Source organism: Hemiscyllium ocellatum, chromosome 11 (genome assembly GCF_020745735.1).
Source record: "Hemiscyllium ocellatum isolate sHemOce1 chromosome 11, sHemOce1.pat.X.cur, whole genome shotgun sequence".
Taxonomy (NCBI): domain Eukaryota; kingdom Metazoa; phylum Chordata; class Chondrichthyes; order Orectolobiformes; family Hemiscylliidae; genus Hemiscyllium; species Hemiscyllium ocellatum.
In genome coordinates, this window is record NC_083411.1 from 40,634,694 (window position 1) to 40,659,684 (window position 24,991).

At 43.7% G+C, this 24,991-nt stretch overlaps 2 protein-coding genes across 3 annotated transcripts in view; one reads left to right on the forward strand and one right to left on the reverse strand.

Moving 5' to 3' along the window:
• The window catches only part of dnaaf6 (dynein axonemal assembly factor 6), a 66,938-nt gene extending 42,875 nt beyond the window's left edge, over positions 1-24,063 (reverse strand). The window contains exons 1-3 of one of the 2 annotated variants that reach the window (XM_060832545.1): positions 23,997-24,063; positions 18,737-18,858; positions 12,697-12,772 (exon numbers count right to left, since the gene is read on the reverse strand). In XM_060832545.1, coding sequence (XP_060688528.1) covers positions 12,697-12,772; positions 18,737-18,826 — 166 coding nt within the window. In that variant the 5' untranslated portion in view covers positions 18,827-18,858; positions 23,997-24,063. The remainder of the gene's footprint in view (positions 1-12,696; positions 12,773-18,736; positions 18,859-23,996) is intronic. The other variant, XM_060832546.1, reaches the window with a different exon arrangement.
• An 84-nt stretch (positions 24,064-24,147) lies between these two features.
• nup62l (nucleoporin 62 like) overlaps positions 24,148-24,991 on the forward strand; it is a 139,302-nt gene continuing 138,458 nt past the window's right edge. The window contains exon 1 of the mRNA XM_060832148.1: positions 24,148-24,367. The gene's annotated coding sequence lies outside the window, so the exon portion shown is untranslated. The remainder of the gene's footprint in view (positions 24,368-24,991) is intronic.

Sequence of the window (24,991 nt, forward strand, 5' to 3'; positions counted from 1 at the left end):
GGAGACACAACCTAATTAGTGTTTTGGGTAATGTAACTCTCTGGTTTTTATTAGTAGAGAGTGTTGTAACTCTCTGGTTTTTATTGGTAGATCCCAATTCTTTTTGCTATTGATAATTCCAGATGGTGGCAACGTTAAAAAGAATGAGAAAAAGATCGGGAAGGATGGTGACATTCATTAACAAAATAAAACAGACAATGCCTCTGGTCAAGGACACAGGCAAGCTGTTAGGCTGCATTGTCAAGCAAAAGCGGTTAACAGTATTTGTTGGAATGAGGAGACCCCAAGGCATGGCGGCGTTTGTAGGGATGAGGAAGCTGAGAAGGACTAAAAGGTTTCTGAAGAAGAAGGATCACCAGAAGATAGCAGCAATTGTTGGAACAAAGAGACAGAGGAGGAAAGCTTCTATGGTGAACAGAAACACAATGGCAGTTTGCTTGTGGAAGGATCAATCAGGTAGGACAATTGAGAATAGATAGCATACATACATAATGTCTTTTCAGAAATTAAAGATGTTACAAATTCTGAGAGGAGTACAATATCTTTCCAGCATAATCACATTTGGCATTCACTGATAGAATAATAAGTTTGTGAGAATAAACTGAACTCACTGTATATAACTTCCTCTGTGCTATATTATTTTGTTGCAGGTGTTATGCACAAAATCTAGATTTGAAACTCTTAATAGTCCTCCTTCTGCTTGTCACAGCTTTGACCACAGGAAATATTACAATTGGGCTCTTTATACTCAAGTCTATTTCATATATGAAAATATATGGCAAGAACAAAGTTCACCAACACTAAATTAACATTCTGTGATCTGTGCAACAGTCATTAACGCAAAATTTGATTCCTGTTGATCTTTCTAACCTAACATATTCTCTTCCTCCACATGCCTGAATTTTCCAATAAGCCTTAGTGAGAAACTTCCTTGAATGCTTTCTAAAAATCCACACATCAACTGCATTCTCATTCATTATCCTTTGAGGTCCTTCTTCATATAAATCAAAAATTATCATCAAGTACAACTTCTCCTTAATAAATCCATGCTTATGCAATTACTCAAAATTTAGAGCAGTAGCTGGTTAATATCCATAACTCTTCAAATTCTCCTGAATAAGGATGTTATAATCCTTCAGTCATATGGCACATTGTATACATCCAAGCTAGATGGAAAAGTGGTGGTTGTTATCATTGATTAATGTCATTAATTTGCACAGCACTGATATTTCGAAACACAAGCAACAGCAGCTATAAGGCAGTTGCCTCTCATGCAAAATAACTTAGAGTGAACAGAAAAAGAAAACCAACTGTTAATGAAAGAAACAAAAGCTATGGCAGTGCGGTGGCTCAGTGGTTCAGTAGTTAGCACTACTGCCTCACAGCACCAGGATCCCAGGTTTGATCCCAGCCTCAGATGGCTGTCTGTGTGGATTGCACATTCTCCCCGTGTCTGCGTGGGTTTCCTCCAGGTGTTCTGATTTCCTCCCATTCTCCAAAGATGGGCAGGCCAGGTGAATTGGCCATACTTAAATTGCCCATAGTGCCAGGTGCATTAGTTACTCTTCGGAAGGTCGGTGTGGCCTGGTTGGGCCAAACAGCCTGTTTCTACACTGTTGGGAGTCTAATCTAATCTAATCTAATAGACAACCAAAATCTAACCATGATTTAGGAGGTGCTGGACTGGGGTGTACAAAGTTAAAAATCACAGAACACCTGGTTATAGTCTAACAGGTTTATTTAGAAGCACAACCCCCTGATGAAGGAGCAGTGCTCTAAAAGCTAGTGCTTCCAAATAATCTGTTGAACTATAACAAAATCCAACATGAAGAAGAGAGAATAAAAGAGTATTGAAAATCCAAGAGGCTCAGGATGCCAAAGGAAAACAAATCATAGAATAGGCACTGTCTGCCAATCAGGAGACTTTGATCAGGAATAGGGCATCTCGGCCAATCAGGAGACCGATGATTGATAATAGACCTTATCTGCCAGTCAGAAGAATATTGACCGGGAATAGGCCCGACTGCCAATTTGGAGACTTGTGATCAGGAATTGGCACAATTACCAACTACGACACTCATGAGCAGAAATATACCCTGCCTGCCAATAAGGAGATCTGTGATCAAGAATGGACCTGCCTGCTGATGAGAAGCAGGAGATTCATGATACCCAATTTTGTGTTTTCTGATTGGCATACAGCATCTGTCTCTGATCATGAGTGTCCTCATTGGCTGACAATGCCAATTCCCAATCACAAGTCTCGTAATTGGCAGGAAGTACCTATACCTGATCACAAGTCTTCTGATTGGCAGGAAGTGCCTGTACCTGAATAAGGTCTGCCTATCAATCAAAAGAACAGTGATTGGGACTCGGTTCTATCTGTCAGCCAGGAAAATCATAAATTGGGAACAGATCATGTCTGCTAATTTAACTTTGGGTCTTGTGATCATGGATCAGATGTTGCCAGATGACTAGGAATGATGGGCTATACTTGGTAAATAAGAATAAGCCTTTGAAATGTTAATACTAATAGGTCAAACTCAAAAGAAATAAAGTGCAGATCTAAAACTTACTCTGTTAGGAATTCCTAAGCTTCACATCACCATGCGATAGCTCATATGATCCAGAACCACAGCAATTGATTTTTAACCGCCCTTTAAAATGGTTTTGGGGAAATCTGTTTAAATTTATCTTTAAAATCATGAATCATAGTGCTTCTGGCTGTAAAGTATTTTTACTTCTCAATGTAGCTGTGGTGTCAGACTGGCTCAATGCAATGTTTAGAGTCTATCTCTGATCATGAGTGTCCTCATTGGCTGACAATGCCAATTCCCAATCACAAGTCTCCTATTGGCAGGAGGTACATATACCTGATCATAAGTCTTCTGATTGGCAGGCAGTGCCTGTACCTGCATCATGATGTAAGAGGATTTCTTTGGTTTATTAACTCATGGGATTTGGCCATCATTGGGCTCGGCCAGCAGTTATTGTCCAAAGGTCAGTTTTGAATCATTCACATTGCCGTGGGTCTGGAGTCATGTGTATGCCAGACCAGGTAAGGTCAGCAGTTTCTTTCCCTAAAGGACATTAGTGAACTACCTGAGTTCTTTTTGACAATTGGCAATGGTTTCATAGCCATCATTAGATTCTTAACTCCAAATGTTTATTGAAGTCAAAATTCCACTATTTGCTTTGGTGGGATTCAAACCTGGGTGCTTAGAACATTTCCTGAATCTCTAGATTAATCAACTAGTGATAATACCACTGGGCCATCGCCTCCCCGGGTCAGACTGGGGTTCTGATAATGGAACAAAACCTGCAGGTCCAAGGAAACTATGAAGTGGGCTAAGTAACAGTCAAACTCACCATAATATCCATAAATTTGACCATAAAGCCATGAGAAGTAGGTTATTTGACCTATTGAATTTGTTCATCATTTAATAAGGTCATTACTGACTTAATTATCCCTAACTCCAATTTGATGCCATTTTCCAATAGCCCTTGATTTCCTTACTAATTAAAAATCTATCTCAGTCTTTGATACACTTATTGATTCACTCTGACAGCCTTCTGCGGTCAAGAATTCCACAGAATCGCCATCTTATGGAAGAAAGAATTCCTGCTTACCACAACCTGACTCCTTCTACTCTGAGATTATATCCTTTGGTCTTAGGCTCCCACAAGGCATAAAAACCCCTCTGTATCTACCCTCAGGATTTTGTATGTTTCAATAAGGTTTCCTCTCATTCTTCCAAACTCTGGGTACAAGTTCAACCTACTCAAACTGTCCTCATTCCTCAATTCCTAGTATGAATCCAGTCAACCTCTCTTGACTTTTTGCAATGTTTGCATTTCTTTCTTTAGAAAACAGGACCAAAACAGTTCACAGTAATCCAGCAGTGGTCTGACTAGTGACTTGTATAGTGTTAGCAAAACTTTTGTATTTTAATACTACATTCTCATTGAAAGAAAAGCCAACATTCCATTTGCCTTCACTATTACCCACTGACTTTGGATGCAGGCATCTTGTGATTAATGCATGAGGACTCCCAAAGCTTTCTGCAGTCTTTCCTCATTTAATATGTTGCAAATAATTATGGTCCAGCACCGATCCCCGTAATACACTACTTGTTGCAGGTTGCCATCCTGAATATGTCCCTTTATCCCAACTCTGTCTTCTATTAGGTGTCAATCCTCTAAGCTAATACACAATCCCCAAAACTGTGGACTAATTTTATTAAGTAATTAGTACCTTATTGAGTCCCTCTCGTTATCCAAATATATTTTATTTATTGACTCCCCTTTATCTCTCCTGCTTGTTACAAACTCAAAAGGTCTGTAATAAACTTGTCAGGATTGATTTCCCCTTCGTGAAACTCTGCTTGATTATATTGTGTATTTCTAAATGCTTTTGTAATAAACTCAACATTTTCCCAATGACAGATATTAAGTTAACTGGTCTTTTTTTTTGAATAAGAGTATTACACTGGCATTTTTCCAACCCTCTTGGACTTCTTCAGAACCTAGAAGAATGTGTCGAAGGCAATATGTTTTCTGTAAATTTTACATTCTAGTTTGTACACATCATAAAGCATGTCGTGAATGAAGAGCCAATGGAGTGCAACTCATAGATTTTGTACTGTCCACCGAAAATTTCCAGTCCACAATTCTTAGACAGCCCATAGATAATGGTCATGTTACATGTTCTATACGGTCCATACAAGGGATTCAATTACATTAGCCTAGTTGAAGGAGTGGTGAGGAAGACTGGAGTTTCACTTCATGGCCCACTGGGACCAGTACTAGAGATGGAAACAGCTGTTAATTTGGAAATGATCCTTAAACTAGATCAGTATCCGTGTCCTGGTGAACAAAGTAACTAGGACAGTAGACAGGATTTTAAACCAGAGAAAGGGATGCTGAGATGATTCAGGTCAGGATGTATTCAAAAGCAACAACTACTGTAGTTCTACAACAGAGAAGCATTTTGGGTAAAAACCCCATGACCTCTGCCCTCTCGAAGAATAAAGGCAGCAGATCTTGGAAACATGAACCACCCTGCACTTGAAACTGTACCGTTGGATTTAAATCCTGCAACATCCTCCCTATTGACACTGTACACGCCCTTATGCTCACATGAATTGCAGCGGTTCAAGAGGTAGCACATCATCACATTCAACAATGCAGTTAGGGATGGGCAAACAAATGCTGGGCTAGCCAATGATACCCTCATCCCATGGATAAATTTTAAAAAACTGAACAGAAACAGACTTCACTGATTTGCAAAGAAATGGCGAGGGAGTGAGACTGACCAAGTTTGTCTTATATTTGACATGGACCCAAAATGGCCTCCATGAGTATATTCATCAGTCTATAATCATCAATGGTAGGAGTTGAACTCATGTCCAGGCCTCTAAATTTCTAGTCCAGACCTGTAAATTACTGGTCCAGTAATATAACCACTACTCTACCATAGCCTGCTTTCGTCAATATATCTAATATGACCAGCTGTGCAAAACAAAGGTTTGTGACAACTCGGCTCTTTTTATTTGCTTAAACTGCACTCAACACTTGTACTAAATCTCAACTTAACCTTCTCTGCATTAAGGAGAACAGTAACTTCTCCAGGCTGTCCACATAACTTAAATGGTCCTAGGGATGGAGGATTTAAGTAAATCTCTTGTGCATTGTTATAGTGCCCAGAATTGGCAAGCATACTCCAAATGAGGTCTAACCAATATTTGTAATGTCTAAAATAAAACTAAGTACTGAGGATATCAGAGATCTGAAGAAGGGTCACTGGACCTAATATGTTATTTCTGTTTTAATTAAGACTGTAAGCAATAGGAACAGGAGTAGGCCCTTCAAGCCTGATCCACCATTCATAGCTGATCCAACAATTCTCACATCAACGTTCTTGAATTTTCTTTGTAACCCTTGATTCCCCAATGATGAAGAATCTAACTCACCCCTAATTATACAAAGGACTCTGGTAAGGAGATCTAAACACTCAACCCTCAGAGAAGAAATTCCTCCTCATCTCAGTCTTAAACTGGCACATCTTTATTCTGAGAGAAATACCTTCTGATCCTGAACTCTCCAAGGAGAAACATGCTCTCAGCATTTACCCTGTCAAACCTCTTAGGAATCTGATACATTTCAATGATATAACCACTTATTCTTCTAAACCACAGTGAGTAGAATTTCAACTTGTTTAGCCTTTGCTCTTAAGACAATCTCTCCACATCAGGTATCATTTTAGTGGACATTCTCTGAACAGTCTCCAGTGAAATGATATATTTCCTTAAATAAAGGACCAAGGTTGTTCACAGTTTTCTCTCCACAGATGCTACCAGACCTGCTGACCTTCTCCAGCAATTTTTGTTTTTGTATATTTCAATATTTATAAAGATTCAGCATGACTCTTGTTGCTTTCAAATCTGATGATGAAAGCCAAATATTACATGTGTTCAAATTAAAACCAGGAACAGATGACTCGACCTCTCAAGCCTACTGTACCACTATCATGGGTTATCCGACTGTGGACTTATCTTACTACTTAACCCTCGCCTCCAGATCATCCCTCAGTGACATAGCCTTTGTGCTGTCTCTGGAAGAGAGTTTCAAATATTCAAGTTCCTCTGACAGAAGAAATAATTCCCCTTTTCCATCTGAAATTGGAGATCCTCTATTTAAGACTGACAGCTTGCTGCACCTCCTTGAAACAGCATCTTTTATCATGCCATATAAAATATAAAATGGCATGTCTGTTTATTTTACAAGTCTGTTTATTGCATTTTAGCTTTGATGAGTGTAAGACAAAAAGCCTTAACTTCTAGCCTGCATTTAGCAATATTTAAATTTGTACTGATATTTTTCAGTTAATTTTGTCCTAATTCATTACTCTTAACGTTTCCCCACATTGATGATCGATTGACTGGAGTCATAGAGATGTAGAGCTTGGAAGTCTAAGTTGTCCATCTCGACCAGATATCCTAAACTAATCTAGTCCCATTTGCCAGCACTTCGCCCATATCCCTCCAAACCCTTCCCATTCATATACCCATCCAGGTGTCTTTTAAATGCTGTTGTAATTGTACCAGCCTCCACCATTTCCTCTGGCAGCTCATTCCATACAGGCACCACTCTCTGCATGAAAAGGTTGCCCCTTCGGTCTCTTTTAAATCTTTCCTCTAATCCAAACCTATGCCTTCCAGTTCTGCACTCCCCCACCCCAGGGAAAAGACCTTGTCTATTTACCCAATCCATGCCCCTCGTGATTTTATAAACCTCTATAAGGTCACCCTTCAGCCTCCGATACTCCAGGGAAAACAGCCCCAGCCTATTCAACCTCCCCCTTTAGCTCAAATCCTCCAATCATGGCAAGATTCTTGTAAATCTTCTCTGAACCCTTTCAAGTTTCACAACATCCTTCTGATAAGACCAGAATTGAACACATTATTCCAAAAGTGGCCTAACCAATATCCTGTACAGCCGCAACATGATATCCCAACTCCTATATTCAATGTTTTGACCAAGAAAGGAAAGCATACCAAATGCCATTTTCACTATCCTAACCACCTGCAACTCCACTTTCCAGGAACTTTGAATCATTACTCCAAGGTCTCTTTGTTCAGCAGCACTCTCCAGGACCTTACCATTAAGTGAATGAGTCCCAACCTGATTCGTAGCACCACACATTTATCTAACTTAAACTTCATCTGCCACTCCTTGGCCCATTGATCCATCTGATCAAGATCCTGTTGTACTCGAAGGTAACATTCTTCATTGTTTACCACACCTACAATTTTGGCGTCATCTGCAAACATACTAACTCTACCTCTTATGTTCAAATCATGATGGGTGCACAGTCAGTGAAATTTTTGTGAATGGTTAAATATGTCCAAGAATAAGTTCATTTGCTATTTCTACTTCCCCCACCAAATACCCATTTTTGGTACTTGCCAGGTTTATCTCTCTCCAATATTTTGCACAGGAGTTTAATATTTACAAATCCTCTAGTCGTCTGGCACCACCCAGGGTTAGAGGACTGTAGTCAGAACTTCCACTATTCCCTCCATTTCTTCCCGTAATAATCCAAGAAGCAAGGTGAGAGAATTGCAAGGAAAGAAAAAAAGGCAGACAGAAACAAAAGAAGAGATGACAGAGCAGAACATTACATATGTTTCAAACTGATGGAGTTTAAAATCGCACAACACCAGGTCATAGTCCAACAGGTTTTTTTGGGAACACAAGCTTTCGGAGTGCTGCTCTTTCATCAGGTAGCTAGTGGGGCAGGATATTAGGACACAGAATTTGTAGTAAAAGATCAAATTGTCATGAACTAATGCGATGTATTGAACAAAGCTAGATTGTTGTGAAGTCTTTAATCACGTAGAATGGGGATGCAGGTTTCGATTGATTAATATATAATTCCCAGAACTTCTTTCAAGGCACAGTCCCACGATAACTTAAGATTTTATTTTTAAAAAAAGTGACATCTCACCTCAGGTAATGCATTAAAGGTGCGAGGTTAGAGTCTGTCTACCTTTGGGATATGCAACAACGCAGAGTCGCCGAGTAGAGGCTGACAGCCAGATTCAGTAGCCATGAGGATGGCCTCAATTGAGATCTTGTGTTCATGTCACACTAGAGGTTACCCGGCTTCACTATATACTCTTTCACACATGCACGTATATACACACTTTTGCGTACGTAGATGCTCTCTCTCGGACATACACACCTACCCGCATACCTTCCCATGTGGCATATACTCTGTCACACTCGCGCGCATGCACTCTATGAAGCACACAAACTCTCATGCACACTCAACACTCTCTCCCTTTATCTCTCTCTCTCTCTCTCACTCTCACACACACACACACACACACACACACTCTGTCTCTTTATCTCTCATGTGCATGTACATGTGCGCTAGTTTGCGGCACGGTGACACAGTGGTTAGCACTGCTGTCTCACAGCGCCTGAGACCCGGGTTCAATTCCCAACTCAGGCGACTGACTGTGGGGAGTTTGCATGTTCTCCCCGTGTCTGCGTGGGTTTCCTCCGGGTGCTCCAGTTTCCTCCCACAGTCCAAAGATGTGCAGGCCAGGTGAATTGGCCATGCTAAATTGCCCGTAGTGTTAGGTAAGGGGTTAATGTAGGGGTATGGGTGGGTTGCGCTTCGGCGGGTCGGTGTGGACTTGTTGGGCCGAAAGGCCTGTTTCCACACTGTAAGTAATCTAATCTAATCTAATCTACATGCACATATATAAGTTTATGGGGTGAATTTGCATTCGCAGATATATATTTGCTGACACATTCTATTTTGTTCAAAAAGCACACACAATCTGTAGGCAGTCAGTTCATGTGATATTTTATGAATTTCTACTTTGGAAACAGAACCATTTTGACTCAAGGTTAGGATCCAGACAGACTCTAAACTCACACCTTTAATACATTGTCTGAGCTGAAATGTCACTTTTTTAAAAATATAAAACCTGACGTTATCTCAGGACTGTGACTTGAAAGATTTACATATTAATCAATTGAAACCTGCATCCCCATTCTATGTGATTAAAGACTTAACTGCCATCTAGGTTTGTTCAATACATTACATCAGTTGCACGACAGTTTGATCTTTTACTATAAATTCTGTGTCTTATGATCCTGCCCCACTAGCTACCTGACGAAGGAGCAGCGCTTCAAAAGCTTGTACTTCCAAATAAACCTGTTGGACTATAACCTGGTGCTTGTAGTTGTGGATATATTCGCTGAGCTGGGAGGTTGATTTGCAGATGTTTTGTCCCCTAGCCAGGTGATATCTTCAGTGCTTTGTAGCCTCCTGTGAAGTGCAGCTGTACTGTGTCTTCAGGAATTTATTTTGTTCCGTTCCTGCTGCTTCTGGTTCTGGTTGTTCATTGGCTGGTATATTGAGTCAAAGTCAATGTGCTTGTTGATGGACTCCGTAGATGAGTGCCATGCTTTTGGAAATTCTCTGGCTGTTCTCTGTTTGGCTTGTCCTATGTTCGTTCTGTTGTCCCAGTCAAATTTGTGATCTGTGTCATCGGTGTCTGTGGCTACTAGGAACAGCTGTTTATGGCTTTTAGTCCCTAATTGGTGTTCGTGAATGCGGATTGCTAGTTGTCTGCTGTTTGTCCTATATCGTATTTCATGTAGTCTTTGCATGGAATCTTGTAAATTACACATGATAGGTACAGGGTTTTTTGTCCTGATGAGTTGTTGTCTGAGTGTGCTTATCAGTTTATGGGCTGTCATGAATCCCAGTAGTTGGAGACGTCTGGCTGTCAGTTCTGACAGGTAGCGCGGCTAGTGAGTTAGGTTGTGGCGTGTCCTCATTGCATTGTTTGTTTGTTAGGCATCTGCAGATGAAGTTGTGGTGATATCCATTCTTGGCGAATACTCTATAGAAGTCTTCTTTTTCCCTTTGTAGGTCAGGAGTGCTGCAGTGTTTGAACAGGGTCATAATGCAGCTTCTCTTGTGTGTTTTGGGTGGTTGCTATTGTAGTTCAGGACCTGGTTAGTGTGTGTGCCTTTCGTGGACACTTGTGATATATTCACTATTCTGTGTTCTTTCTACCATCATATCCAGCAATAGGAGTTGATTGTTAGTTCCTTCCTTTCTCATAAATCTGATACCAGTGAGCATGGTGTTCATAATCCAGTGTCCAGCGTGTGTTCTTGATTTCTGTTCTCTTAATGATAATAAAAGTGTTGTCCAGAGTTTGGGTTGGATTTGTGGGAGGGCTGTTTGTTCCAATCTTTGCATCACTGCTTCTGCTATGAGCCCGGAGGTGGATAAGCCCATGGATTTTCTGTTGATCTGTTCATATATTTGGTTGTTGAATGTGAAGTGTGTCGTCAAGCACATGTCTAGTAGTTTGAGTAAGCAGTCCTTGTTGATAAGCCGCCCGTCGTGTTGTCTGTTGTCCATGTCCAAGAGGTTGGCTATTGTCTCTCTGGCTAGAGTTTTGTCAATTGAAGTGAACAGTGTCGTTACATCAAGTGAGACCATTGATTCATCCTTATCTATGTTTATATTGTTGATGTTGCCTAGGAATTCCTGTGATGATTGTATGGAGTGTTTGGATCCATTAGTAAGATGTTTTAGTTTTGGTTGAAGTTCATTTGCCAATTTATGCGATAGAATTTCAGGGAGTGCCACAATGGGTCTAATCTGGTTTGTGTACTTTGAGTAATCTGTAAAATCTTGGGGTGTTGTTGCTTTCTGGTTTCAACCTTTGTAGGTCAATCCTGGTTATTAGTCTGTTTTATTGTAGGTTCTATAGTGTGTTGTTTATTGGTTAGCTGTGGTGAGGGGTCACATTCCCTCTGTAGTTAGGTGTTGGTATCTGCAAGTAGTTTCTCTGCTTTCTGAATATATTCAGTCTCCCCCATGATAACCGTCATCCTGCCATTGTCCGTTGGTACCATGACTCTGTTCTTGTCATTTGAGAGTGTTTTTAGGGCTTTTCTCTCTTTGGTTTTGAGGTTGTTCATTTGCTTGTTAATAAGGGTACAATAGTTTGTATGACTGCTGCTAACTGTCTTTTAAGTTAGTTCTGAGTGCACATTCTAGTGCAGCTAGGAAGTCTGTTCTTTTTGTGTCCCTGTGGTTGTAGTTGAGTCCTTTAGCCAGTATGGCTTTTTCTGTGTCTGTAGGGATTTCTTACCCAGGTGTCTGTTGTGTAGTCTTCTCTTCTGTTGGTTAGCTTAGTCATTTGCTCTTGTAGTAACATTCTCTATGAGGTTCTGTTCTGTTCCATGGTGATTGCCTGTTCGATTGTCCACTTCTGATTGGTTGTTTTTGTACCAGCTGTCCCTTGTAGCCATAGGGAGAAAGTGAAGACTGCAAATGCTGGAGATCAGAGTCACTAAGTGTGGCACTGGAAAAACACAGCCGGTCAGGTAGCATCCAAGGAGCAGCACCCTTCGGCCTCCCCCACATAGAGATTCCTGAAGAGTTTACGTTCGAACCGTCAACTCTCATGCTTCTTGGATGCTGCCTGACGAGCTGTGCTTTCCCAGTGCCACACTTTTTATCTGTAGCCATACACACAGATGACAAGGACCACAAATTCAAAATGGAACAACACAACAATCATAGGAAAAGCTAAACAAAGGACAGCTGGAGAATTTCTAGAAGCATGCACTCATCAATGAAATCCGTTAGCAAGCACATAGACTTAGACCCAATATTCCGGCCACTACAACGAACAACTGGAACCGACAACCGGAAGCAGTAGGAACAGAACCAAATAAATTTCAGAAGACACAGTATAGGTGCACTTCACAGGAGGTTCCAAAGCACTGAATATGTCACCTAGACAGGGGACGAAATGTTTGCAATTCAACTTTCGGCTCGGTGAACATATCCACAACTATGACAACTGGCATCCAAGTTAACAATCTTTAGGCAAAGCTTGAACCTCATATTGTATGATTTTTAAACTTTGTCCACTCCAGTCCAACACCAGCACCGGCACCCTCACATTAAACTGATGAAACTGCAAATGATATTAAATCCAACCCACACCTACCAGTGCCATCAGATCACCATCAGGAAGGATTTAGGGGATCGTAAGTTCAAAATATCAACTATTTCACTTGACCTTGTGTTTACTGTAGAAAGCTAATCCAATTCATCAACATCAATTTTTTGGTGTTAGTTTTTACCTTCTTTAGCTGCGGGATTCGATCGGTTTGTTGGCCCAATCTGCCCAGGATTCAGTTCAAAGCTTCCTGCGCAAGGCTGTAAACAGATAGTGTCTTTCATTCAATGAATATTAAATGTGATCAACCTTCAACTTGCTTCACTGAGGCAATTCAATACTGGGTTTTGGTATTTTTGGGGGAGGGGAATAGAAATAGCAAATGAACTGTTATTCCTGGCCATGTTTAACCATTCACAACAATTTCAACAAACTGAGCACCCATCCAGATTTCAACACATGAACTACTTCTGAGATGGGCTGGGATGGGAACAGAACGACAAGGCTTTATAGACTCACTGAATGACTGAAGTGAGACAGCAAGAACGTTGATCCCTCAATTCTGTCAACTGAACGTGCTGACTCTTCCCTTCTTACTTACACACTTACACAGATAGTGCTGACTGTGTGTCTCTTTCTCTCTCCACACCCCCCCACCCCAACTCCTCCCGTCATTAAGGTGTTGACTCTCTCCTCTCTCCCCCTATTGTTGAAGCTACTGCCTCTCTGTCTTCCCTCCCCGAGAGATAGTGTAGGAAGGAGGACTTCAGATTTTTGGAACATTGAGACCGGTTCTGGGGGATGTGAGACCACTACAAATTGGATGGTCTACACCTTGGCCAGACTGAAATCAATATCCTTGGGGGTGATTTTGCTAATGCTGTTGGGGAGAGTTTGAACTAATGTGGCAGGGGGGTGAGAACCAAATGAGGTTGTTAGTGGACAGTAAGGAGATAGTAACTAAAGCCTGTAAGGCACTAGATAACGAAGTCAGCGTGACTAAGGATAAGAGTAGGCAGGGAGTAGATGGTGAATACAAAGGGACTGGTGGTCTGAGCTGCATTTGTTTTAATGTAAGAAGTATAAAAAAAGGCAGATAAACTTAGGGCATGAATTAATACCTAGGAGTATGATGTTATTGCTATTACTGAGACTTGGTTAAGGGAAGGGCATGATTGGCAACTAAATATCCCAGGATATTATGCTCCTGAAAAAATGATGGATAGAAATGGCAAGATTAAGGAACCATGGATGACAGGCGAAATTGTGAAACTAGCTAAGAGGAAAAAGGAAGCATACATAAAGTCTAGGCGACTGAAAACAGATGAAGCTTTGGAAGAATATCGGAAATGTAGGACAAATCTGAAATGAGGAATTAAGAAGGCTGAAAGGAGTCATAAAATATCTTTAGCAAGCAGAGTTAAAGATACTCCCAAATCCTTTTATTCATTTATAAAGAGTAAGTGGGTAACTAGAGAAAGGGTTGGCCCACTCAAGGAGAAAGAAGGAAAGTTATGCGTGGAGTCAGAAAAGATTGGTGAGATTCTTAATGAGCATTCACTGAGGGGGGAACATGACAGATATTGAGATAAGGGATAGATGTTTCATTACTCTAGGTCAAGTTGGCATAAGGAGGGAGGAAGTGTTGGGTATTCCAAAAGGCGTGAAGTTGGACAAGTCCCCAGGTCCAGATGGGATATATCACAGGTTACTGAGGGAAGCAAGATAGGAAATAGTCGGGGCTGAGAAAGCATGTAGCTAGATGTGACATATTTGCTGCAGAGAATGCCAGGAAGTGCTTGACCACGGGGAGAGGTCCATTTGTTCAGAGGAATTGGGGACATCTGTTCTTAGTGTTGATGGGTTGGAGTAAATAAGGAAATAACATTTGTTCAATTGTGGAATGTGTGGCTGTATCTCCTTCTCACACCGGTGGCTCAAAAATTGTGCATATTTCACAATAGGATGTCAGATAACTAAATTGCTGGTATTATATCAAAGAATCTTCACAAAACTCATAATCAATAGGAAAAAAACACTTGCAATTTAATAAGCTGAGTAGAATATGCAAGTAGTAGAACAAACCTGATACATTTTCATGTCCACCACACTGAGCAGATTAAATCTATGAAGCTCAGTTCCCTCATCTTGACTGTTCTGGAATGTGAATGTCTACTCACCATTACAAGCTAGGAAAACACTAAGGCTAGAAGTGGCATAGTAAGGAAGTTGTGTGAGTGAGAGAGAGAGAGAGAGAAAACATTTTTCTGTAAATTACATTCACTGATTGATGGGTTCAAGGGACACAGAGAGAGAGAGAGGAAGCTGATAGAAAGTTTAACTCTTTATGGTCTGACTTGAGTGAACACTGGCTTGCCATGGATTGAATGTTTGTGTGTTGTTCCCGGGAGTTCGAGGTCCAGGAATTTTATGCATGTAATTTGCATTCTGGGAATTGAAGATGATTTTAAAAGAAAAAACCTTTTTGTAAGACAATGATACTGGACATGTTAGCTGAGCGAGGTGACCCCATGACCTTTCCCACAGAGTTTAGCCTAATCCCTCGTTATGATGTACCTGTTAAAAGGGAAGGTTACCTAGCCAAAGCAATTGGCCATTTGGGCATGCCTGGATCAAGGTTTTCTCACTTTGATGTGCATGTAGCTTAATTAGTCAAGCATTCACAGATAATGAAATTCTTTTCCTCTGCAAAATTTTGCCATTTTATTGCTGCTTATCTGATGAAGGACATGTGGCGTCTTTGTAATTTTCTGTATAAAAACAGCTTGTTTGCAGCAATAGGGAGAGTAGCTCAAGAGGGCTCTTAGGGGTAAGAGCTGGCGTCGCTACTCTGCTAACATATTTAGAATCTTAGATACCTAGAAACCAGGCTTGAGCTATGTTATAGTGTAACATCGATGCCATTGATAAATAACAGAAATAATTTAAACTAAAGAGTCTGTAAGAGTTTTATATTCTGGACTACCACAGAGTACGATCTCCGGGACGAATAAGAGAGGCTTATCGGTCAAGTCCAGCAGGGATTCCTTGAGCTGTCTCGAAAAGGTACTTTAATACAGCCTTAACAGATATCTGTACAGCAGCCTTGAAAATGGGCGAGGTCCCAGAGGATTGGAGAATTGTTGATGTTTTCCCCTTGTTTAAGGGTAGCAGGGATAATCCAAGTAATTATGGACTGGTGAGCCTAATGTCAGTGAGGGATAGAATGTATTCCCATTTGAAAGAAAATGGGCTTATCAGCAACAAGCAACATGGTCATGTCTTAATAGAATTCTTTAAAGAAGTGACAAAGTTGATTGATGAGGGAAGGGCTGCGGATGTCATATACATGGACTTCAGTAAGGCGTTTGATAAAGTTCCCCATGGCAGGCTGATGGAGAAAGTGATCTTGCATGGGGTCCAGGGTGTACTAACTAGATGGATAAAGAACTGGCTGGGCAACAGGAGACAGAGGATAGTAGTGGAAGGGAATTTCTCAAAATGGAGAACTGTGACAGTGGTATTCCACAGGGACCCGTGCTGGGACTACTGTTGTTTGTGATATACATAAATGATCAGGAGGAAGGTGTAGGGGTCTCATTAGCAAGTTTGCAGATGAACAAAGATAATGAAGGGGACTGTCAAAGAATATAGCAGAATATAGATAGATTGGAAATCTGAGCGGAGAAATTGCAGATGGATTTCAATCTGGGCAAATGGGAGGTGATGCAATTTGATAGATTCAATTCAAGAGTGAACTATATAGTAAATGAAAAAACCCTGGGGAAAATTATGTACAGAGAGATCTGTGTGTTCAGGTCCATTGTACCCTGAATGTGGAAACGCAGGTCAATTGAGCGGTCAAGGAGGCATGCAGCATGCTTTCCTTCATCAACTACAAGAGTTGGCAGTTCACGTTACCGTTGTGTACAACTTTAGTTCGACCACCTTTAGAATACACTGTACAGTTCTGATCACTACATTCCCAAAAGGACGTGGCTGCTTTGGAGAGGGTGCAGAGGAGGTTCACTAGGATGTTGCCTGGTATGGAGGGTGCTGGCTATGAAGAGAGGTTGAGTAGATTAGGATTATTTTCATTAGAAAGATGGAGGTTGAGAGAGGACTGATTGAGTTCTACAAAATCATAAGATGTATAGATAGGGTAGACAGCAAGAAGCTTTTACCCCAGAGTGGGAAACTCAGTTATTAGGGATCACAAGTTCCAAGTGAGAGGGGAAAAGCTTAGGGAGATATGGTGGTACGTTCTTTATGCAAAGGGTGTTGGGTGCCTGAATTGCGTTGCCAGCAGAGGTAGTAGAGGCAGGAACAATAGCGTCATTTAAGATGTATCTAGACAGATACATGAATATGCAGGGAGCAAAAGGATATAGATCCTTCGAAAACAGGAGACTGGTTTAGATAGAGGATCTGCATCAGCGCAGGCTTGTGCTGTAATTGCTTTTGTTTTCTCTCTCTCTCTCTCTCCCCCTCCCCTGAAGGAGCTGACCTTCTCTGTCTTCCCTCCCCTTCTTCCCGTTCCATAAAGGTTCTGACTCCCTCTGCCTGGAAGTGCTGACTTGTTCTCTCTTTCTCCCTCTCTCACACCATGAAGGCCCTGATAATTCCTCTTTCTTCACAAAAGATGCTGACTCTTTCTTCCTTCCCCACACCGAATGTGTTGACTCTCTCTCTCTCTCTCTCCGCCCCCCCCCCCGAATGTGCTGTCCCTCTCTCTCTGTCTCTCTCCCCCCCTCCCTTGAAGGCGTTGACTGTTCTTCTGTCTCCAATGAAAATGTTGACCTTATCTCGCCCAACTGCAAATGTAGAGTCTCTCTTTCTCCGCTAAGGTACTGACTCCTTCTCCTCTGTGGAGTTGTTGACTCTCTAATTGATTTGGGATAGTCAGCATGATCTTGCAAGAGGAAAATTGTTTCACAAAATTGACTGAGTTTTTTTGAGGAAGTTAACAAAAAGATTCATGACAGCAGAGGGGTAGACGTTGTGTACTTAGTCTTTAATAAAATCTTCAACAAGGTTCCACATGGCAGACTAATTAGTAAAGTAAGATCACATGGGATTCAGTGTAGCCTTGCCAATTGGATACATAACTGGCTTCACTGGCAGGAGACAGAGAATAGTGGTGGAGGATTGCTTTTTTTCCTAGAGGCCTGTCACCAGTGGTATTCCACAGGGGTCGGTTCTGGGTCTTCTTTTGTTTGTCATTTATATAAATGATTTGGATGAAAACTTGGAAAGCACAGTTAGTAAGCTTGTAGACAACATCAAAATTGGTAGTATGATGAACAGAGAAGAAGGTTTTCTAAGATTACAAAGGGATCTTGATCAAATGGGTCAATGGGCTGAAAAATGGTAGATGGAGTTCAATCTGGATAAATGAGAGGTATTGCATTTTGGTTCAACAAGCAAGGTAGGACTTATACAATTAATGGTAGGGCCTTGCGTAGTGTTTAGAACAGAAGGACCAAGGGGTTTACATACATCATCCTTTGAAGTTTGCATTACATATAGAAAGGGTGGTTTATATGGCGTTTGGCACACTTGCTTTCATTGCTCAGTCGTTTGAGTGTAGGAATTAGGAAGTCATGTTAAGATTGTACAGGGCATTGGTGAGGCCTCTTCTGGAGTACTATGTCCAGTTGTGGTTGCCCAGGTATAGGAAGGATATTGCTAAACTGGAAGATATTTCGCAAAGTGTTGCTGGGTGTGGAAGTTTTGAATTATAAAGAAAGGCTTGGACCTTTTTGTACCAAAGCGTAGGAGGTTGAGAAGTGACCTTATACAATCATGTATAAAATCATGAGGGATATAGATAGGGTTAATTATAGATAGGTGTCTTTTCCCTAGGATGGGGACTTCAAGTTCAGTTTCACTTTGTGTGAATTTGTGGAGAAGCAGGTGATTCAGGAGTATGGTGGGAAAAGGAAGTGAGGTTGGTGATGCTGAGTAACTTATTCCTGTCATTAAAAATAATGAATTTTAAACAAACTGAGAAGGTTATTCAATTGAGAGCATTATTGGAAGGTGAATGCGAGCCAAATGGTACGTTAGACTGTCAACCAATTCAGTCAGATATAGATTTCAGGGAGAGGCTGAGCTGCTCCCCATCCTGACCTCGGTTCTTTGAGCACTGGCATAAAAAAAACAAATCCCCAAGTCCTGATCCAATCGAGAGATCTAAGATTGTGGATCATGTTCAGAATTACCTCCTCATCCAATTCCTCCTCATCTCGATCTGAACAGGACAGCAGTTTTGACAAAGTTTGCAGTTGGTCAGCTTGGAAGGTGAAATCCATCTTGTAACCCTGTCAGTGCTGAATAAATACCCCTATTTGCAACAGAAAGGATTCTCTTTTAGAACCAATTCATTCTTTCTCACCACCAGTTGTTAGTTTACCAGCAGATATGTTGACAGGAAGTACACACTGGCACTACAGACATCCACACACATTCTTGCTTTGGGCACAGATCTTCTTACAATGCTATGTAGGCATGGGTCAAAGGAGAAACTGAGAGTTTTCTATACTGCTGTTTGAGATGTGTAGCATCAAATCAAATAATGTGAAGGAAGTTGAGGGGTGAAACAAGGCAGTGGGGCAGGGGGAGACGAGGGAGGGGGGAGAGAAAGAGAAAGGTGAAAGAGGAAAGGTATGACAATAATACCTTTCTTGATGCAATCATGGGACATTAGATTAGATTAGATTACTTACAGTGCGAAAACAGGCCCTTCGGCCCAACAACTCCACACCGACCCACCAAAGCGCAACCCACCCATACCTGACACTACGGGCAATTTAGCATAGCCAATTCACCTGACCCGCACATCTTTGGACTGTGGGAGGAAACCGGAGCACCCGGAGAAAACCCACGCAGACACGGGGAGAACGTGCAAACTCCACACAGTCAGTCGCCTGAGTCGGGAATTGAACCTGGGTCTCAGGCGCTATGAGGCAGCAGTGCTAACCACTTGGCCACCGTGCCGCCCACTACTAGTAGGATAGTACTTATTATTCATTCCTAACTTCACTCAAACAACTTGTTTGGCCATTTCAGAGTGAAATTCAGAGCCAACCATACTGTTGTGAGTCTGCAGCCAGACACGTTTATGACATCAGATTTCCTCTCTCAATGATGTCTAAGAACGAGATCAGCTTTTATATTAATATAAATATTACTTGGTCATCATTACTGAGAGTCGCTTTTTAGTCCAGATTTATTAAATTAACTGAACTAAACTTCCCAGGGAGGTCTTGTGGCAAGGAAGATGGTGGCGAATGGGCAACCTTTACACCTTTTTGTTACCTATTCAAAATACTCCAGCAAGTTAAACATGATTCGCCTCTTAGGAATCTGTGTTGACACTTCCTAATCAGCCCACCTTTTCCTATGTGCTAATTTTATGTTAAATAATTGCTGGCAGAAGATTCCCCATCACTGAAGTTAATTAACAAATCTATAATTGCTGAGCTTACTCCTTCAATCTTTTTGGAAACAGGTTGTCACGTTTGCAATTCTTTAGCCTTCTGGCACCTCTCCTGAGTTGAGGGAAGACTATGAGGAAAGATTATGTGGCTCCTGCTATGTTCACTCTCACTTCCTTCCTAATTTTTTGGATGCATCTCAAAGTCCCAGTGCCTTGTCAACATCTAAGTACCAACTCTTTATCCAATACCTACTCCTTATCAATTTTGAACCTTCCCAGTGACAGAGTTTCCTCGTTAGTCACCCTGTCTGGTTTAGCAGCTCCCTCTTTAATAAAGTATTCAAATACACTACTCTTTTACTTGTTTGCCAAGAGAAGATTTTGGGTGAACTCTTTTGTTGGCAAGTCAACTTTTGCTCATAATTCCTCTTTGCTTGTCTTCTTTGCTTCCCTTGGAGAAAAAGTGATGACTGCAGATGCTGGAGATCAGAGCTGAAAATGTGTTGCTGGAAAAGCACGGCAGGTCAGGCAGCATCCAAGGAGCAGGAGAAATCGATGTTTCGTGCATGAGCCCTTCTTCAGGAATGAGGAAAGTGTGCCAAGCAGGCTGAGATAAAGAGTAGGGAGGAGGGACTTGAGGGAGGGGCGTTGGAAATGCGATAGGTGGAAGGCGGTTAAGGTGAGGGTGATAAGGTGAGGGTGATAGGCCAGAGTGGGGGTGGGACGGAGAGGTCAGGAAGAAGATTGCATGTTAGGAAGGTGGTGCTGAGTTCGAGGGTTGGGACTGAGGCAAGAGGGGGGAGGATAAATGAGGAAACTGGAGAAATCTGAGTTCATCCCTTGTGGTTGGAGGGTTCCTAGGCGGAAGATGAGGCGCTCTTCCTCCAGCCATCCTGTTGCTATGGTCTGGCGATGGAGAAGTCCAAGGACCTGCATGTCCTTGGTGGAGTGGGAGGGGGAGTTGAAGTGTTGAGCCATGGGGTGGTTGGGTTGGTTGGTCCGGGTGTCCCAGAAACATTCTGCAAGTAGGTGGCCTGTCTCCCCAATATAGGAGAGGCCGCAACGGATTCCATAAAATGATGTGTGTGGAGCACAGGTGAATTTGTGGCGGATATTGAAGGATCCCTTGGGCCTTGGAAGGAAGTAAGGGGGGGGGGGCAGGTGTGGGCGCGAGTTTTGCATTTCTTGCAGTTACAGGGGAAGGTGCCGGGACTGGAGGTTGGGTTGTTGGGGGGGTGGGGACCTGACGAGGGAATCACGGCAGGAGTGGTCTTTTCGGAACGCTGATAGGGGAGGGGAGGGGAGGGGAATATATCCCTGGTGGTGGGATCCGTTTGGAGGTGGCAGAAATGACGATGGATGGTACGATATATATGGAGGTTGGTGGGGTGGTAGGGGAGGACTAGTGGGGTTCTGTCCCGGTGGCGATTGGAGGAGCGGGGCTCAAGGGCAGAGGAGCGGGAAGTGGAGGAGATGTGGTGGAGAGCATTGTTGACCACATCTGGGGGGAAATTGCGGTCTTTGAAGAAGGAGGCCATCTGGGTTGTTCGATATTGGAACTGGTCCTCGTGGGAGCAGATGCGGTGGAGACAAAAGAATTGGGAATATGGGATGGCGTTTTTACAGGGGGCAGTGTGGGAAGAGGTGTAGTCTAAGTAGCTGTGGGAGTCGGTCAGTTTATAGTAAATGTCCGTGTTGATTCAGTCGCCAGAGATAGAAATGGAGAGGTCTTGGAAGGGGAGGGAGGAGTCTGAGACGGTCCAGGTAAATTTAAGGTCGGAGTGGAAGGTGTTGGTAAAGTGAATGAACTGTTCAACCTCCTCGTGGAGCAGGAAAGTAAGAAGCGAAGGCCTTTGAGTCCTTCGTGATGGGGGAAGGAGGTATACATGGATTGGATTTCCATGAAAAGCTTCTGGGCAGAGAAGATGACCTGGGGTGTGCAGTGAGAGAGGGACTCACTGAAATCCTTCAACATCCAGTCCCTGTACACCTCCTTCCCCCATCATGAAGGACTCAAAGCCCTCCACTTCTACCTTTCCCGCCGAACCAACCAGTAACCTTCCACTGACACCCTCCTTCGACTGACTGAACTGGTCCTCACTCTGAACAACTTCTCTTTCCAATCCTCCCACTTCCTCCAAACCAAAGGAGTAGCAATGGGCACCCACATGGGCCCCAGCTATGCCTGCCTCTTCATAGGATATGTGGAACAGACCATCTTCCGCAGCTATACTGGCACCACCCCCCACCTTTTCCTTTGCTACATCGATGACTGTATCGGCGCTATCTCGTGCTCCCTTGGGGAGGTTGAACAGTTCATCCATTTTACTAACACCCCGACCTCAAATTTACCTGGACCATCTCAGACTCCTCCCTCCCCTTTCTAGACCTCTCCATTTCTATCTCGGGCGACCGAATCAACAAGGACATTTACTATAAACCGACCGACTCCCACAGCTACCTAGACTATACCTGCTCCCACCCTGCCCCCTGTAAAAATGCCATCCCATATTCCCAATTCCTTCGTCTCCGCCGTATATGCTCCCAGGAGGACCAGTTCCAATACTGAACAACCCAGATGGCCTCCTTCTTCAAAGACTGCAATTTTCTCCCAGACGTGGTCGACGATGCTCTCCACCGCATCTCCTCCACTTCCTGCTCCTCCATCCTTGAACCCCGCCCCTCCAACCGCCACCAGGACAGAACCCCACTAGTCCTCACCTACCACCCCACCAACCTCCATATACATTGTATCATCCATCGTCATTTGCTCCACCTCCAAACAGACCCCACCACCAGAGATATATTTCCCTCCCCTCCCCTATCAGCGTTCCGAAAAGACCACTCCTTCCATGACTCCCTCGTCAGTTCCACACCCCCCACCAACCCAACCTCCACTCCCGGCACCTTCCCCTGCAACCGCAAGAAATGCAAACCTTGCACCCACACCTCCCCCCTTACTTCTCTCCAAGGCCCCAAGGGATCCTTCCATATCCGCCACAAATTCACCTGCACCTCCACACACATCATTTGCTGCACCCGATGTGGCCCCTCTATATTGGGGAGACAGGCCACCTACTTGCAGAACGTTTCAGAGAACACCTCTGGAACACCTGGACCAACCAACCCAACCACCCCGTGGCTCAACATTTCAACTCCCCCTCCCACTCCACCAAGGACATGCAGGTCCTTGGACTCCTCCATCGCCAGATCATAGCAACACGACGGCTGGAGGAAGAGCGCCTCATCTTCCGCCTAGTAACCCTCCAATCACAAGGGATGAACTCAGATTTTTCCAGTTTCCTCATTTCCCCTCCCCCAACCTTGTCCCAGTCCCAACCCTCGAACTCAGCACCACCTTCCTAACCTGCAATTTTCTTCCTGACCTCTCCGCCCTACTCTCATTTTGGCCTATCACTCTCACCTTAACCTCCTTCCACCTATTACATTTCCAACGCCCTTCCTCCAAGTCCCTCCTCCCTACCTTTTATCTTAGCCTGCTGGACACACTTTTCTCATTCCTGAAGAAGGGCTCATGCCTGAAACATTGATTTCTCCTGCTCTTTGGATGCTGCCTGACTGCTGCGCTTTTCCAGCAACACATTTTAAGTTCTTTGCTTCCCTTGTTTGCTTTTTCATCTCCCTTCAGAACCTTTGACCACATCCCCATAAGAAACGAATTATAAATTGCAGAAAATATACCATCAGTCAAACATCACATTATTTCATCCTTCATCTCTCCTCACCACCACACACTCCCAAGGCTCTTTGGATGCTGCCTGACCTGCTGTGCGTTTCCAGCACCACTCTAATCTGGACTCTGATCTCCAGTTCTCACTCTTAAACCCTCTCCGACTGTTACCCTCTGTCAGCTCTACTCCACTGATGAACCTCTCAGACTCTCTCGCACTCTTTCAGCATTCATTCTCTCCCTATCCTCTTCCCTCGTTTAAATCTCTTTGTCTTTCTCACTCTTTTCTCTCTCTCTCTCTCATTCACCGCTTATCCCCCTCTCTTATTTTGTCTCCCTTTCACACACTCACCGTTTCACCGATTCTTCTCGTCGCCATGGGAACACTTAACATGGCGGCGAGCTTTACTTGACCTCCCCCGGCACCAATGAAGCGCCCGCGTCCAATCAGCAGCGGCGATACTGGCCCGTGGGGACGGGCCCGCGGTTTCGCCAATCAGAGCGGGCGAACTTGGGAGGTGGGAGGAGAACGGGGTCGTTCGTGCTGTGTGTGCGGGAGAGCGGGACGGCTCGGGGCCTGACAGAGAAGGGGAGAGAAGCGGGATTGCCTAAGGCGTGAGAGACGGAGAGAGAGGCGGGACCTTTCTGAGACCGAGAGAGTCTATTTTCCTCGGGCCCGTCCTCTCAAAAGGGATCCTCAGTGGATTGACCCGGGACACCGTGGTAGGTCAGAGGAGAAGAACATCAGCCCGTCCCAAAGCGACAGATATCTCATCCGGAGAGATTTGGAGGAGTTTTCAGATTAGATTGTTATTAGATTCCCTACAGAATGGGTATAGGCCCTTCGGCCCAACAAGTCCACACTATTCTAGAGAAAGGAGGATGAAGAAGGGAGAGGAGAAGTGCGTGGGGGAGAGAGGGAGGTGAAGTGTTTCTAGGTGGCGGAGTGAGGGAGGGGTGCGTGAGGTTGGGGGGGTGAGGGAGGAGTGTGTGAGGTGGGGGGGTGAGGGAGGAGTGTGTGAGGGTGGGGGGGTGAGGGAGGGGGGGGTGAGGGAGGGGTGCGTGAGGTGGGGGGGTGAGGGAGGGGTGCGTGAGGTGGGGGGGTGAGGGAGGGGTGCGTGAGGTGGGGGGGTGCGTGAGGTGGGGGGGTGAGGGGGGGGTGCGTGAGGGTGGGGGGTGAGGGAGGGGTGTGTGAGGTTGGGGGGGTGAGGGAGGAGTGTGTGAGGTGGGGGGGTGAGGGAGGAGTGTGTGAGGTGGGGGGGTGAGGGGGGGGTGCGTGAGGTTGGGGGGGTGAGGGGGGGGTGCGTGAGGTGGGGGGGTGAGGGAGGGGTGCGTGAGGTTGGGGGG